This window comes from Leptonotus elevatus, chromosome 2 (genome assembly GCF_054856555.1).
Source record: "Leptonotus elevatus isolate MCC_2025b chromosome 2, RoL_Lele_1.0, whole genome shotgun sequence".
Taxonomy (NCBI): Eukaryota; Metazoa; Chordata; class Actinopteri; order Syngnathiformes; family Syngnathidae; genus Leptonotus; species Leptonotus elevatus.
Window position 1 is genome coordinate 37,786,390 of NC_141240.1, and position 17,830 is coordinate 37,804,219.

At 39.5% G+C, this 17,830-nt stretch overlaps 1 protein-coding gene across 2 annotated transcripts; it reads left to right on the forward strand.

Moving 5' to 3' along the window:
- Window positions 1-953: 953 nt before the first annotated feature.
- Window positions 954-17,443, forward strand: clcnk (chloride voltage-gated channel K). Of its 2 annotated transcripts, none has more exons than XM_086069314.1 (20): window positions 954-970; window positions 1,070-1,219; window positions 2,571-2,702; window positions 2,819-2,947; window positions 4,324-4,463; window positions 4,543-4,620; window positions 5,158-5,230; window positions 6,705-6,830; window positions 8,442-8,526; window positions 8,692-8,793; window positions 9,162-9,246; window positions 9,401-9,547; window positions 10,980-11,049; window positions 12,055-12,153; window positions 12,796-13,012; window positions 13,535-13,668; window positions 14,840-14,913; window positions 16,153-16,233; window positions 17,119-17,205; window positions 17,282-17,443. In XM_086069314.1, exons 2-20 carry the CDS (start codon window positions 1,075-1,077, stop codon window positions 17,318-17,320), a joined length of 2,043 nt encoding a protein of 680 aa, XP_085925440.1. In that variant the 5' UTR covers window positions 954-970; window positions 1,070-1,074; the 3' UTR covers window positions 17,321-17,443. The 2 variants fall into 2 exon arrangements, with proteins under 2 accessions (XP_085925440.1, XP_085925442.1); XM_086069316.1 differs by having other exon boundaries at window positions 956-970; window positions 1,074-1,219.
- The last annotated feature ends 387 nt before the right edge of the window (window positions 17,444-17,830 follow it).

Consider the following 17,830-nt stretch of genomic DNA (forward strand, 5'->3'; position numbering starts at 1 on the left):
AAGTGTGAAGGGGAGGTGGAATTCAGAAAAGTGAAATAGTAACTACATTCTAGCCTCAAGGCATGTGTATGTGCGTGGGTCTGTTCATGTGTAATGGAGGTCATGAAAGACAAATATGTTTACGCCTGACTTTGAGACTGAGGTCTGAAGTGAAGGTAATCATAGTGTAAGGTCAAAAATAGGGTACTAAACAGTGATGTAGAAGTCCAGGGTATACGCGGGTATACCCACTTCTTTTTCAGTCAGTAGTGAGTATACCCACTTCTAAATTCTCCCTGATGCACACCGTTGGGGCCATGGCACTACACTGATTAGATTGGCTAACCTTTGGCATGAGGAAAGCAATACTTCAAATGCTCTCCCAAGCCACAATGGCGACCCAGAAATTTAGCTCAGGTGAACTTATTTGCCCTCGTTCACGGGATACTTGATCGCGAGATTCAGCACAAAGCAAAGCTGAAGTCTAACCAGACTGTTTTTCACAATTTTTGTTCATTGTTCACGAAATGTTGTAACTTGTTTTACATCATATACTTAATACATTTGACATTATTTGAGGCTGCTTGTGTTACAAAACTGTTCTTACAAGTCTAATTTTATTATTGTGAGCAAGCACAAATGATGGATTTTTAATTCTTGCATGTCACCCTTTCTAAGAGGATTTTTTTTTCTGGACTACTTTAAAAAAATAATAATTAAAATTGAGAGTATAAATAATATTGAACATATGAAACATTAAATCACCATTTTGGTGCCACAATTCTATTCCATTAAATTTTATTTAAGAGATGTTCCTGAATTTATTTCTAATTTATATTCATGCGATGTTTGAAAGTGGAATGGGAAGATTGTGTTTTTTTTTCATTTAGTAAATGATTGCCTGGTTAGGTCATATGAATGAATGTGTGCAGCACTTGCACACATTTGACTTTATCAACAGATCATAGAACACATCCACTGCATCTCTCAGGTAAGTCTGTTCAGTTTGGAATTTAGCTTTAATAACCAAGCACAAGGTTCATCCATGCTTTTTCAGCTTAGTTAGATGAACTAACACAAGCATTTGAAGGCAGCATGAGGTTCCTGGAGAAAAGTGAAAATGGCGGAAGCAGCCGCACGTATGAGGGAAGAAATCAAAACGAGAAGACATTCCCGAGTCGGACGCTGCTCCCCGCTCATCCACGGAAACCGCACAGACGCTCCCGTGGCTTTGTCAAAGGTCTGACATTTGACTCTGATTGTTGCAGACGCCATCAATGCATCACAGGCGAGCTCTGGTGCATTTGACATTTAGGAAGATCATTGAGCTCTTTCACTGCAGGAACTCTCTTCACTGGTGTGCATCGTATCCATCCATTTTCTTGACCTGGGAAAATAGATGTGGTGCACCCTGGATTGGTCGTTATTTAATCACAGGGCACATATTGACAAAGAATTATGCTAATTTGGGGCCAAGCCTGTGTGCTTGGTGGAAAAATGTGTGCATCTTCATTTTCATGCCGGGCCAATTCTAGTCTACCGTGTTTGGGACTGCACTGTGCCTCACTGGGTGTTCCAGCAGAGGTTTTGCTGCTACACCCCAAGCGCATCTAGCAATTTGGTGACAAAAAGTAGACTCCATTTTAGACACTTTAAAACCAGGTCAAACTTGTGGCACGGATTGTGTATCGCAATTTTTGTGGATTTACACAAGGCACAGTGTGTGGTGGATGGCATTGTACTTCATTCATATGAAAACGAGCGTGGGACAATCCCTCTGAATCGTTGTCAAAGGTAATTCATTGAATGTATTATTATTAGGGGTGTCAGGCAATAATTTTTTTTAATCGTAATTAATCACGTGAATGATTAATCGCAAATTTTATATATGTTCTAAATGTACAATAAAAAAGAAAATAACATGTTTTTTTCCCAGGTTTTCATACTCTTGTTAACATAAGAGTGGGAATTTTTTTTAAACTAATAGAAATATGGCTGCATCTTTTAGTCAGTTTTAGTCAATTCATAAAATTGAGTTGAAACTAAAAATATGTACTGTACTGTAAAATACTAGTGTGATATTGATTTGTGTAGAGGTCATTTTTCTGCCACTAGATGGCATAATTTAATTTGTAAGACTTTGGTGACAGCTTAGTGCATTTTTATTTTTCATATTAAGAGCTATCTAAATCTTTAACATATGGAGTAACTTGTGAAATTCTGCACATTTTTAAAATTGTAAATTACAACTTGACCTGCAGTCTCCACAAATATAGGCATTAATATTGAATTTATTACTGCTAAAATTTGACGTGGACGTGTCCCCCCCTCCCCCCAGTGCAAGCTTTCAAAGTAAGTCATTAATCCGCGTAAAAAAAAAAATTGTGGCATTAAAGGAACTTTAAATTAAAGCAAAATGAATGCACTCATTTTGACACCCCACAAATGCACGATAAAGGGTGCAAATTTACTTATTTATTTAGTACATTACTAGTTAGTATATTACATCACTTTGGGTAATTATAATCAAAGCTATTATACTCATTCTCGTATTTTATTTACAGATTTAAATTCCCATTTTAATGCCACAGGTTGCCTTTTGAAGCTAACATGTTGTCTGGAAAGGGTGTGCGGGATGGAATGGTACCTCTGTGCTGCTCTGGGAATGTTGAGTGCCGTTCTCAGCTTTCTTATGGACCTGAGTGTAAGCAAGCTCCTGACAGGTATACACACACGCATGGAGATTATGACATTATGTGTAGCAGCAACGTTTAGTAGGAATAATTTTTTTACTTTAGCATGAGTGTGTATGATGGAGTGTGTCTGTGTGTACTCGTAGCTCACCGGTGGCTTTACGGCCAGCTGGAGGGCAACAGTCTGCTGCAGTTCTTCTGCTGGACTCTTTACCCAGCATGCCTCTGCGCCATCTCAGCTTCACTCTGCCACAACATCTGCCCTTTCTCCACAGGTGTGTCTGCCACTGCACAGGTACATTACAATCTATGTCAAGTCACCTTTCAAAGCGCACAGGGATGTCATACGCACCATAAAATTAAAGTGAAACACATGATTTACGTTTAGGTAGACTTACTGACCTTTGTGTTGCTAATTATTAACCTAAATCATTCATTAGTATACGCATAGATACAAACAACACAACATATTTGAAGAAAATGAAGAGGGGAGTATCATAATTACTGTGGGAAATCATTAACGTGATCAGTGTCTCACACAGATGAATATAATTATTTATTTATTTTTATAAAATTAAAGGTAATTTGATAAAATCTATTATTTAAAAAGTGTGTATCACTATCAAACAGCTAGTGCTTGCCATTAACTCATTCACTCCCAGCCATTTTCACAGAAGCAATCCCCTTCACTCCCGGCTGTTTTACTGGATTTTGACTGATTTTGCAAGGCCCACAGAATATTGTGTTCTATTGCTATAAAAACATGGAACCTACCAAAAGAAAGATTAGTCTCTTCTTTCATCAGGAAAAAATATATATTTCTATCTGTTTCCGTTTTGCAGCGATTAGCATTAAAATATAGCTAAGTTTTATCATTATTCATTTAGAAATGTGAGTAATGACATTTCAACATTTTGCTCTGCTGCCACCTGCTGGCCGTTTGTGTAATAACTACAATTTCTTCAACTGTTCTTTGCAGTAGAGAGGCTGCATCAATGCTCAAGCATAAAAACAACAACTTATAAATACCTTTTTGGGACACTTAAAACATTTAAAATAGAACATATTAATACGTTTTTGGGAGCAATTTAGTTAATAAGTAGCCAAGAAGTAGCTGTCAGTTTGATAGAGGTTGAAGACCCCCTTTTGTAGACTATACAGCCATGGGGGGAAAAATGAAGAGACCACCCTTGTTTCTATGCTATGCTATAGCATTGTACTGTAAAACACTGGGCTTTTAGGCTTTCCATGTTTACTTTTGTGTCAGTTAGTTACTTTTCGTGGCACCGGACATTAAAATGAACAAAAAAGTGAAGAATTTGATTGATTTTTCAGTTGGCTTTGTATTTATGTATTTTTTGTATTGCCCCCCCCCCCCCCCCCAAGGGGGCAGTGCAAGCCATTTATCCCTGTCCGAGTTTAAGTATAAAGTATGGTTACATTTTTAATTTGGGACCAAATTAAATTCCTAAAAATTATTTATCTTCAGTAAATACTGAGAGAATATCCCAGAAAAATGCTGTATAACTGCTGATTAGTAGCACAGCGTAGCTTCCCCCTGGTACTGTACAATGCAAGTATGCCCCCTAGTGGATGGGTAAGTCTCAGTGGATGAGTGAGCCGTACAAATTGTAATTTGGTGTTTGGACAGGTTCTGGAATTCCAGAGGTGAGGACCATGCTGACCGGCATACAACTGCCACATTACTTGTCCCTCACCAACATGTTCACCAAGTTCCTGGGTCTCATTTGCACACTGGCAGCTGGGAACACACTTTTCCTGGGGAAAGTGGTGAGAGGCTTCTTATTTACACATGCGGCTTCAAAATCATCTTTGTTATGTATTCAAGGTGTTTGTTTCCTAACGTCAGGGTCCATTTGTGCATGTTTGCACCATGATGGCAAGCTACCTGAGCAAACTTTGCTCGCTGATGCAAACCGCGAAGGAGGTACAGTACTGTAAAGAAGCCTTTTGGTTGTTGTTAAAAAAAGAAGAAAAAAATTCATATGCAATCCGCATCACGAGAATTAACAATAATAAAAGTATTAAGTATTATTACAATTCTGACTTTTTATTGTTTGCATACGAATACAGTGGTACCTGGAGATTTGATTGATTGATTGATTGATTTACTTATTTAGTTATTTAGCAAAGTTTGGCAAATATTGACCAATTCAACAAAAAGGCTTCAAGCAGTTCAATGCCACTCCCAGTTGAACTTTTACTGTCAAACTAAACATAAAATAACGTTAAGTATTTTGAACAACAAAACATTTGACTTAAGAATAGCCTGTTAGCTTGTAAGCATAATACCATTGAACAGCATTGATCGTCGTAATTGGATATTTTAACACAAATAAATTATATATATATATATATATGGCGATACCCTAACACAGGGGAAGCATGCTGTCTACTTTATGTAGTTTAATATAATTTAAAATAAATCAACTCATTGTGTCATCGTTTTTATGTTGTCCGGAAGAAAGCAGATGGGGATATGTTGGTCGTAGCCGCTGCAGTCGGTGTCGCAAGCTGCTTCGGAGCACCCATAAGTGGTAAGTTAAGACATTAGACACATAATCAATTCGGCCTAAATTGGGCTTCTATTTTTGTCCTTCAATATTCTGTCTCTATCTTCTTATCGTTACTATTATCCTCTCATCTGCAAGTCTTGATGTAACCTCATAAGTCAAAATGTGGTCAATTTCATATTTTTTCAAAATCTGTTCATCAGTGCACACGTGTCGACGTCAACACACCCATGTGGGGCCCATGTGGGTTGGATGTGGGCTAGTGAATGGGTCCCATTTGGGCTTTCTTCAATTGGCTCGAAGGCGGAGGTGTTTTCCCATATCTTTTCAGAATGCTGTGCAGCGCTTTCTTCTAGGTTTGAATATTAATCTTGTCAAACTAGAATGAAATGGCCCATTAATAGTCCAAATAATACATATTGTCACCCTCCTAAAAGAAATGCCAAAGTAATTTTGCATTTTTTTGTGTGTGTCTAAATCATCTCCTTATGATGCAATGGTTCAATTGTTTGTGTTTCCTGAAAAATCTGGGGGGGAAAACTTAAGCATTAATTTAAGAAGGTGTCGATATTAATAACAAATAAAATAATAATAATATCGTGCATTCTGTTACTGTACAAAATTTTAATATTTTGGAGTGAAGCCCAGCCAGAGCCACCTTATTGCCTATACCTATGCTGCCTTCATGTGGTATCGAAATTATGGTAAATACCACGTCGAGTAGAAAATTGCACGTCCCCTGTGTCGTATTTTCCACTGGACAACTGGGAATTCATTTTGATACCCGAGTCTCCGAGCTGAGAGAACCTTTCAAGTTTTAACATGGCGGAGAGCGCCGAAGGATTTGTGAATGGAAAGAAATATTAACACTTATAAGGGCGTTGTCGTCCGCTAGCAGGTTGTTTTAGAATCTACACAATTACGTAGCATACACAATTCAATGTCCTGTCCTTTACAACTCATTATTTGCCATAATTGTTCGGTTTTACGAGCAAAGAGTACATAATCTGCTATGTGTATTTTTTTTGCTATAACAACAAAGGCACATGAACAGAACTCCAGGTCCATCTTTCCCATAGCACGTGAAGGCAGGGTTAATTTCACCCATCTACCGCCCACCTACTGCCCAAGTGGGGCCCAACAACGAAGCCCATTCTAAGCCCATGCCCAGCCAAAGCCCAACTACACCAAGTGGTGCCCATATGGGCCCCAACTGTATGTGTTCGTTTATTTTTTTATTTTTTTATTTTTTTATTTGTTTTGGAAGTACAACGTTTTTGGCTTGATGACAGCGATATATAATGCAAATAAATGCAGGCTTTTGATAAAACTATATGTTGTTGTTGTTGTTTTAAACTTGAAATCCTTAAAAATTAACAGGCGCATCTAGTTAGTTAGTTCTAGCTATTAGCAAATGCAGCCAGCTAAGCTAATGAGGCTAGGGAAGGTCATTCCATTGTGTGTTTTCTTGTTGTTTCCTCCTTGTCCTTCCTTGTAGGTGTGCTCTTCAGCATGGAGGTGATGTCCTCTCATTTCGCCATGCGGAACTACTTGCCATCTTTCTTCTCAGTAGCCTGCGGTGCGTTGACCTTCCGCTTGTTGTCAGTGTGGAGTGGAGACGAAGGTAAAGCACGGTTGACAAATGTTGACACACGGTGGAAACAAATTGTTACGTTTCGGTTCTGTGGGGTTTTGTTTGATTTTGGGTGTTCTTGTTGTCGGTTGTCTACGGGATCAGTGTTTTGTTTTGTGTTCCTTGTCTTTCCCCTCGTCTCGTTATGTGTAACCACGTCCGCCTGTGTGTGTCTTCCCCTCCCCGTGTGGTCGACCAACCAGTGCCCTCAGCCACTTGTTTCTTCCCCAGGTGTGTCTTGTCAAGTAATTAGCGTTGGTGTATTTAGGCCCCGTCCAGACGGAAGCAAAGCCGGTTTTCGTTCCTCAAACAAATCTCGTACACACAGAAGCAAGACTTGCGTGTGTCCAAAAGAAGACGCTGAGGATGTTTAACGGCTGTAATGTATACGGCAAGTCTGGAGTGGCGCTGCTGCGCAGCCACAGGGAGTTAACGGAAAGCGTAGAAGAAGAATCAGCGAAGGAGACGAACACTTTTTTTTCTAACTTGATTGCAATCTACAGAACAAACATGGCTTTGCATGTATCGAAACAACATGAAGAAGACGAACATAGGAGAAGTGACAATGGCGGCTGGTTCAAGTACAACACCGCTTGTTGAACGTGGGAATAAAGAAGCAAAATATTTTGCCGCAAGCTAAGGAGGCAGCGCAAAACGACTGCGACACGGCTGTCCGCCATTGTTGTTGACAGTCTGACGGTTCGCGCGCAGTCACGTGAGAATTGGCGCATAAGTCATCAATCTGCGCCAATGCGTCGTCATCGAGCTGCGACCATTACGTCATCACCGGAGGAGTATCCTGCGTATGGCGTCCGGACGGACGCGTACCGGGCGCGTTTTGAAATCGTTCCGCCCGGTTTCAAAAGTGATACGGACACAAATGCGTTTATATATATTCCTTTCAAGGCAAATTATTTTATCAGAGCATCGGTTTTAACATGACCATTTCTGTATTTTACTTTCAAATTTAGAATTGATGGTTTATCAAGCTTCTCAACTGCTGTGATACGAATAACTAAGTTACAAAAGGACAACATGTTCCTCTTGTATTTAAGCTACGATGTTTCAGGATAGTTGGAAGTCAACCTGAGCCTACCATTTTTCACTTTCAATGAAGTCCTTTTGTCAGGGGTACTATACAACTTATAGCATTCAGTTTGCAACGTTATTGATTTTCTCAAGGCACTTTTCACTGCGAGGACCAACAGGACTCTGACTGAGTCTTATCGCTCAACATCAGCGACAGAACCTTTTTAATGCTCTTCTAGCTTAGACGGCAGAAATCAATACGTTTCAAAAGCTTCCGGGAAGCTATTTATAGAGAAGATTGAACGGCCGATTTCAGATATTTTAACTCGGCATGTAGAACGGTGTTAGTTTCAAGTAAGCATAAACACACGCAAGGATTGTATGCAGAAGCCCAATAATTGTTTTAGGTTGAATAATTCTTTAGTATTTATGTGGCTGACAAAAAAAAAAAAAGTGTTTGAACAAGAAATGCCTTTTGATGCAATTTACATCAGGAAGACCTTCAGGTTGAGATTTCAATAAAAACTCAGTGAACTTAAATGAAAAAAGACTTGATTTGTTTTGTCCCTCCAGAGACTCTTCAGGTGTTGTTTCAAACCAATTTCCCCACGGCCTTACCTTTCCTGCCATCGGAGATTCTGCTCTTTGCTCCGCTGGGGTGAGCTGACTCCTCTGACTAATTCCATTCCCCGTGACTGATTCATATTCACATTAGGCCATGTGGAAACTCTGAGCTCTCGTGTTGTTCTTCCAATTAGCCTCATCGTGGCTGCTAATGACTCGTGCGTGTGTGTGCGTGCGTGTGTGTCCATGCTGAAAATAGGCTGTTGTGTGGAGCTGTGAGCTGCTTGTACCTCTCCCTGCATCGCCTCATGTTGCATCTCATCACCACAAACGCCGTCCTCATTAACATGCTGAAAACAGAGTGAGCACACACACACACACACACACACACACACACACACACACACACACACACACACACACACACACACACACACACACACACACACACACACACACACACACACACACACACAATGCCAAAGCCACTACTCAATGAAAAATAAGAGCAATATAAATAATAATAATATAGTGTAGCAAGTGTGAATGGTTGCTTGTCTATGCTGTATGTGCTCTGTCATTGGCTGGCAAGCAGTCCTGGTTGTATACTCGCCCAAATTGCAATAGGCCCCATCTCACTGGTAGCTTCAACCAAAATGCCCAAAAAAATAATAATAATGCCACGATGAACAAAAAGAAGTGAAATGACGGTGTTGATTGTCTGTGTAGGAAAGCACTGTACTCTGCCATAGTCGCCTTCTTCTTGGCATCTCTCACCTTCCCTCACTTTGTGGGTCAACACATGGCTTCCAAGGTGGGTCTTCATCAGGAAAATACAAAAAATAAATACAAATAAATAAAGGGAAACACTAGCCTAGTGTGAGATGTTATTACCACAACTGTAATATTCTTCTTTTTTTTCTTCAAAAGAAGAATGACACTGCCTTCTTCTTTTCTGTGAAATTCAGCTCACCATGAAGCAGCTGCTCACCTCATTACTGGAAAACACACCGTGGACGTCTCAATCCCACAATGCCTCTGGGCAGCCGGAGACCGAGTGGGGCTCATCCGAGTATCCCGTCTTCCCGTCTCTGACTGTCTTTCTGCTCATGAAGGTACAAATAAAGGACTAAATGTACTATTGGAGATAAATTTAGCCCTAATATCATGCAGCAAGCGGCTGACATTTTCATAGGACAATGAGCCGTTTAAAGATTAACGCTTCAACCTTTGAGGCGACCGAAAGGATTTATTTTCTGTAAAATCTCATGCCAGCAGGTTCAAAAAATTGGTTGGCGGAATTTCCATTTCAATTTGGTCCTCAGACATACATACTCAGGCCCTAATAATACTGTTGACTCTACTTGTCGTATAATTATTTACGGCCTTTTTTTCGCCAAAATGATTTCCTCACAAAACAAGCCAGACTCATTATCAGGACTTGTTTCCCAGAAAACAAGGCTTATTGGAGCTAAATCAATGGCTCTTAACCTGCAGGGTTCGATCGAACTCCAACAGTGAGTCAGTCTTAGGTGTGATGACATGCCCCAGGTGATCACGCTACCTTGTGCTGTAGGGAATTTGGTGTGGTCATTATTATCATTAGTGTTATTTATTTTATTATTATTATTTATCCTTATTTATTATTGTAGACCCTTCATGCTAACTGTCGAGAGAAAAAAAAAAGTGGTCGGATGAATATGTGCAGTATGGATTCACATGTATACCGGGACTTATGGTGTTCCACAGGGTTCAATTCTGGGGCCTTTGCTATTTTCATTGTATGTGCTGGCTCGGGAAAAACAGCGGTGGTTGTTGTTGAGTTGAATGATGCTGCATGATTTGCAATGCCAAGTTGAGCAAGTGTAGTCCAGCGCAACTAGCTATCTCGAAAACTAAAGGAACGCTTCCTTAAGCTGCATGGAGATGGGGAAGACAAGAACATTACGCTTTCTGAATTTAAGGTGAAGAGAGCCAGGTGTGATGAAAAGGTTAATCTCCCTGTTCATTTTGTTCACCAGTAAACCCTATACCTGAATTTGGGAGAAAATAAATAAATAATGAAGGGTTCGGTGAATGCGCATATGAAAGTGGTGGGATTCAGTACCTCCAACAAAGGTTAACAACCACTAAGCTAAAGAGAGCACTGATAGTTTTCTTCTTGGGTATTGTGAGATACTGAGAAAAACAAACATTAAATCGAAAAGCAGAGGCAATACATTCAGCTCTTTCCTATAGAAGTAACTTTTGAGTGTTTCTATGAAAATGTAACTTGACAAAAGCTCAAGAGTCCTCATCTTAACACAGTTTATGCTTGTAATTTTATTCTCTTGATATACCAATTTTTTCTTATTTCACATCTTTATTTTTGTCCTTTTACTCATAACAAAATATATTTTCCCTCTTTTCAGTCTGTCCATAATAAGCTCTTTTACTTCTCAACGTCTATTATTTGGCTCAAATTGATGCTGCAGTATGAATGCAGTGAAATGAAATTGGATTTGTGAGGCCTGTGAAGAGAGTTGCGCTTGTGTTGTTGTTTTTCAGCTATGGATGTCGGTGCTCGCCTGCACTCTGCCTCTGCCCGCCGGTTATTTCATGCCAGTCTTCATTTATGGTGAGTGAGGGAGGGAAAATTGTCTTTCTATCATTGAAACATTGAAACAAGATGGTAATAATGGTCTCTTTTAAAAGCATTTGTGAACCCATTGGATTTTGCAATGGCCACTGACCTACCCAATAGCACAATATACTTAATACAGAGCAGTAATTTTGATTTGATGTAAATTGTATACCAAAAGGAAAGAAAACATACAGAATATCATATAAGTAAATAGGGGTGGGAATCTTTGAATGTCTCGCGATTAAATTAGATTCCGATTTTTGAGTGTGCGATTCGATTCAGTATCGATTTTCGATTAAGGACGATTTTTGATTCAAAATGATTTGATTGACAATGATTTTTGCTTCAATTTATAGATGTTCAAGGAATCGTAATGATCTACTCCAGTCTGACTCGCTAATGCTAACTAGTGCTCTACTCGCGGCACTTTTTCTACTCTCTAATGTGGCTACAACTTAACAGTGTATCAGACTGCATGGAACCACACTGCCCCTAAGTGGCCAAATTGGGTACAACATGAACAGCGCTCCCAATAAAGGCATACACAAACAAAGGGAAGACAGTATAAAATAATTTAAATAAAATCAATTTGGGGACATTTGAAATCGATTCTTATAAGAATCCCGATTCTTATAAGAATCGATTTTTTGGCACACCCCTATTAGTAAAACTAATAATAAGATTTCCACTGCACACAATGTCATTTTCATCTTGGCACTATTCTTTTCTTTTTACGAAACATTAATGATAGAAAACGTTTTGAAATGATTAAACTTGGTCTAAATGTTTATACATAAAAAAATGCATTTAAACAGGAGTATGTAGGCATTTATATTCAGTATTGTTTTTTGGAATAAAAACTGTCATGTGAAAAAGAAACAAGATAGCCAGAGAGAGTGCCACAGTTTCCTACTTTAGCAAGTTTGATCATTTTGTGGAGAAATGTTGTTTGCTAATACTGATTTTTGTTTCTTTTCTGTTTGTTTTTTTTCTTCCAAGGGGCGGCCTTGGGCCGCTTGCTTGCAGAAGGAATACTTTATGTTTCCTCCAGCCCACAGGAATGGTCTTCTATCAATCCTGGGGGATATGCACTTGCTGGTAAAAATAAACAAACAAATAAACAATGCATGTTATAGTGGTTATCAAGTTACAATACATCAGATAATTGAGGATGTACAATACAATAAAAAATCATTACAAGACATTACTGTAGTACTGTCTATGAATAGTAATGTGTTGCACTACTTCAATATTACTGTAGATGTATGTACATGCAAACAATTGTAGAATTGTACTGTATCCACAATGCAACAATATCCTACATTGAGAGTAAAAAAAAAACAAACAAACAAATATGCAAGGCAATACTTTTTTCTTTTCTTTTTTTTTTTAAGCACATTGCATCCAAGAACCAGGCCTGTATTCCCTTGGGTTATTATTACTACAGGTAGCTGTCCTCTCCCAGTTGAAGTTTACTGTCATGCAGCACAATAACCATAATACAATATTATGGTGCAATATTTTTCCTAATTCAAATACACACTGCAACCATTTTTGTTGTTTTTGGGGGGGAAGGATAGAATGGATTAACATTTCCATTCATTTCAATGAGAAAAGGTGACTTGTGATCTGATTGTTTTGAGTTATGCGCATCATCATGAAATGAATAGAATTCTTATCTCAAGGCACCACTGTACACGATTCGACCTTATGTGTGTAGTTGTTGTTGTTGTCGCGCAGGTGCAGCAGCGTTCTCCGGGGCTGTGACGCACACTTTATCGCCGGCCCTCTTGGCCTTGGAGTTAACCGGTCAATTCAGCCATGTTGTTCCCGTCCTCCTCGCCACTCTGCTGGCCAATGGCGTCGCTCGGTCTGGCAGCCGCCCATCTTTCTATGACGCTGTCTCCATCAGCAAGAGGCTGCCACACATGCCCTCTCTCGTCATGGCACGCCCCGGGTATACCAACAGTATAATATTCTGCTGTACAGTTGGGGATTTTCTCCAGTGATGTGCCCCCTGTGAAAAAAAAAATTCAGCCAAGTACCCCCTAACCAGTAAAAAACATTATTGGTTGGGGGGGAAAACACAGTGCTGTCCCATAGTTGTCTGATTTGTTAAACTTTGGAACTTTATTTGGTCTCTCTTGAACTATTTGGAAATCAAAAGACTAAAAAAGGGAAGGGAGGAAGGGAGGAAGAAAGGAAGGGAGGGAGGAAGGGAGGAAGGAAGGAAGGGAGGAGTGAAGGAGTGAAGGAGTGACAAAGTACAGGTATTTGTATTTCCCACCACTATCAAACTGCGATCGCATCTCATCCGTTCTGTATCCAAACCTGAATACAACGAAAGGGGAAGCAAATCTAATTCAGTCTTCTGCAACAGCCTAAATCTCCACAGAATTGCGATGACAAATTTGTGACAGGAGAGCATTTGCCATTGACTGGAGGCTGCTTTGAAGACAACGTGTCTTTTCTTTGACAGGATTCTCTCCAAGCAGGTGGGACACGTTTTGGGAGCGACACGAGTGCAGCTGCAGAAAGCGGCTGGCCCGGAGGAGGTCCGACATGTTGTCAACAGCAGCAGCGAGATGCAAATCCCTGTGGTGGACTCACATGGTGGGCAGACACACAAGTGCAAAATAGTGATCCTTCTCCACATACATCATAGTAGGAAAGTAGCTACTGTTGGAAGATAAGCTTTTTCTGCCGCGTGTTCGTTTTCTTTCGGATAGTGAGAATGTTGATTATCTGAATACAGGCTGGAGATCGATGAACAGTTCCTTCGAAGGTTTTATTTTTACAGAATATTCCGGGCACAAGTGAGTTTCAGGCAATGGCTGTAGCTTCTTACAAGTGCCAAGATTACAGACATTTACAACATTCTTATACTATCTTGAAGGGCGGTACCACAAAGCCCCCAGCAAACAGCCCACCCGGAGTTCACCGGACATGAGATAAGACTTTTTTAAAGACATCATTCATTACAGACACTTACAACATTGACTTCAACTACAGACAATGGCCCATTGTTGTGGAAATAGAGGAGGTCCCCCAGTCATGACGGCACCTGGCAGAAATTGCGATAACACTCACAAAGCTCTACTGAGGAAATAAGGAAATTAAAACAGTTATGACTAAATCTGGGAAGAAGACCCTCTTCACTACTAACGCTCATGAACAAAAGTGTCTCAATAATCTGAAATGATGTGTTTGTTTACTGTTGATTGCTAGCTTGCTTGTTTGCTAGCTAGCTATGCAAGATATGTAGATGGTAGATAAACTTAAAGTACTTGTTTTATTAATATGTTGAAATAAATACTTGCAAGTATAGTAGGTAGCAATTGCCTGGAAGATGTGTGACAGTTTTTATTGGATTTTACACTACAGAAAGTACAGTACAGAAAATACTAGAATTAGTTCCTACAGATGTCTACCAGTTGTGGTTAGGGTGTCCAATAAATATTAGGTGAAATAAAGTACAGTGCACCTGGAATAAGCAAATTAGAAACGCAAAAAAAAAAAAGAAATATGGAAAAGTCTGAATTCTTTGACATATTTTTTGTTTTTTTAAGTAATGCGACAGCTTATTTCCCTAGTAACTAATTACATTTATGAAGGAGTAATTCATTTACTAATTCAATTATTTTAGGAGAAAAGCTACTGGTAACTATAAGTAATTACCTTTTTTAACGGAATTAGTTGTAGTTATATATAAGTACTAAGAAATAAATAGCCTTTTTTTTTTTCAACTCTTTTTCACATGGATGTTCTCTTTTCTCCCATGAAGAGGCGGAAATATTGTTGGGTTTTGTCACGCGATCAGACCTTCTGACATTCCTGCGTCAGTGTGGCACTTCCCAGGTAAAAGTACACTCACACACACACTGGTTTGTTTTACTATCTTTGTGGGGCCATCTCATTGACATAATGCATTTCCTAGCCTCTTCCCCTAACCCCAACCATCAAAAATACCCTAAACTCAACCATAACCCAATTCAAACCTAAACTCTAAAACCAAGTCTTGACCCTCAAAAAGAGGTCTAAACTTGTGGGGCCCAGCAAAATGGACGGGTGGGCCCCACATCTCTGTGAAATCCCGAAATGTTGGCCCCACTATGTAACAAAAACAAGACCACACACACTCAACACAATAAGAGCGAGCTGAGGCAAAATGAGTTGAATTGAACCAAAAAGCTTTGATGGGTAATTCCATTTAAAAGCACACAGTCACTCACAAATGGCATGTGCGTGCTGAAAGATACTTGCCAAAAAGATACAAGCTGAGCACCGCATAGATGATTAATACATCCCGCCATGTCATAGCAAGAAATCGGTGACTGTGAGCACGATCGTAGTAGCGCAAACCCAACCAAACGCAGGGCTTGAATGGTGAAGAACTGCGAGTAGTTCACTAAAAATGTTTAGCATTGCCTATATTAACTGCTTAAAAGTACACCACGAACTATGATCTCAAAATAGTTTTATATCATTTCAAATGCATCTTGGGAGCGGCTTTGCTCAGTGGTAGAGTGGTCGTCTTGTAACCTAGAGGTCACATGACTTCACTGGTTAACTCACGATTAATCACAAATTTTATATCTGTTCTAAATGTACAATAAACAAGCTTTTCATTCTATTGTTAACAAAAGTTTAAAAAAAAGGTGTTAAACTAATAGAAATAGTTCAAATCAATTTTTGACGTCTATAGCCGTCAATGGCAGTGAATGAGTTAAAAAGAACCGTTCAAAAGATTCGTTCGTCGAATTGTTCGTATACGCAACCCCCACTCGCTAATCCGCGTTGGCTAACGCCAATAGCATGGGAGTACGTTCGCCCGTGTCTGACGCTGGCTGCTGATTGGTCGTTCGCGAAGATTGACGATATGAGCGTGGCTGAGCTGAAATGAACTGAGAAAAAAACGAATCACTTCAGGAAGTGATCCGTTCACTCACGTTCACTGAAAATATATATATATTTTTTTTTACGGAACGTACGTGAACGACACAACATTAGTTCTCACAATTGTAAGAAAATTGTAAAAAAAACTGGTAATGAGTCTAAAATAGTTAATTTTCATTTCATGTTTTGGTCCTTGCTTAGAAAGTAGATCGACGTCTAGAGGAGATATGCAGCATTCAACCTTCTTCTGCCCTGTTGTGTCCTCACAACACCATTCAGGAGGTGAGACCATGACTACATTTTCGAACTAGACTAAGTGCAATATCTGGAGAAATTGCGTGCGAATGCTGAAAGCTAAATGCTAATAGCTGAACGCTAAGCCTAATCCTTAATTAAGTGAAAATGACAAAACTTAATCATGAAGAATGACATCAAAAGTAATGGATGTCAAGTAATTTGACAATGGTTAGTATTCAATATTGCATTTCTACAAAAGAGTTGTTTGTAGCAGGGGTTGAATCCTGCTCCTCCGTGTGGCAGGCAAATAGTCTAACCACTGACCTAACTAACTTTTTTTTTTATTAAAAAGTGACATATGATGCTGAAATTATAATTAATTTCCTGATATGATAGTCAGAGGATTAGCATGTAATCACTTAGCATTATTGCCATGGATACAGGTGGGATTCGAACCCGCGACCTCTTGGTTATTGAGCAGTATCAGAGTTGCTACTGAGAAGTCGTATGCATTCAAGTGGGCGTGAAAAGTGGGACTGAAAAAGTTCCATGTCAGTCCCAATAAAAAGGAATGGGGAAAAGTTGATATTTAACGTTAAATTATGCGAGTACTGTGAGTAATGTGGAATCAGACGATAAACACCCAGGAAGGGGTGACTTTTTGAAGCAAGTTGAAATTTGAAATCGGAAGTATTATGTGGGAGTTGTTTCTCTGTGAAAAAGTGAGGAGAATAAAGTGATATAATAATTATTGTAATAAAGGTTAGAAAACAACATACGTGCTTCAGCATTCCCACAATGAAGCAAGTCAACCATGTTCGATTATTTTACTGATTTGATTCATAAAAATAGAGCCCAGGTGTTCTTTTCCAATCTTGAATTTGATTGATTGCAGGAAACTACTGTAATTCAGGAAATCATTTATTTCAGGCTTTCAGCATCCTGAGCCTTGTTGGAGGTCAGACTGTGTTTGTCACCGACAGAGGAAGGCTGCTTGGGCGGGTCACATGGTCAGAGGTAACTCGGCTGCGCTGTCGGGCTCATTTGTCCCCTTGCCATGCGGAAGAAGACACATGTGTGTTTTGTCCTCCAGATGAGAAGAATTTTAGAAGACTTGGCCAAAGAAATCTGAGGCGCCCTGACGAGAAACAGCCACGTGCCTGACCTTTTCACTAATCTACATTTAAACTTGCGTCTAATTAGAACCATCAAAAAAGGAAAGAGTGCACTAATTGGTCCATTTTAAATTCCCCAATGTGTTTATGTGGAAGAACTGCTATATGCTTGCAAAGTGCCCGACTTTCTCCATTGCCAATACATTTGAATAATTGTGACTAAATAATGAGTATGTACATAATTACAACGTCTTGGCTGTTTGTACTGTCAGAGCTCAAACACATCATTGGCTTTATGCGCGCACCACGTACGGTTTCTTCTCTGCAGTTTCACGTCAACTCGATTTCGTGTCACAAAGAAAACCCGTACGAGTTCTGATTGTGTGATGGACCAAATGGATCAAAAACAAGCAAGGAGCAGCAAATCAAACACATGCTTTTATACCAAGATATTTACACAATACTGTACTTTCCATTGGTTCTAAGTTCAACATACAACAAAATATATCTAATGTATACTAAATAGA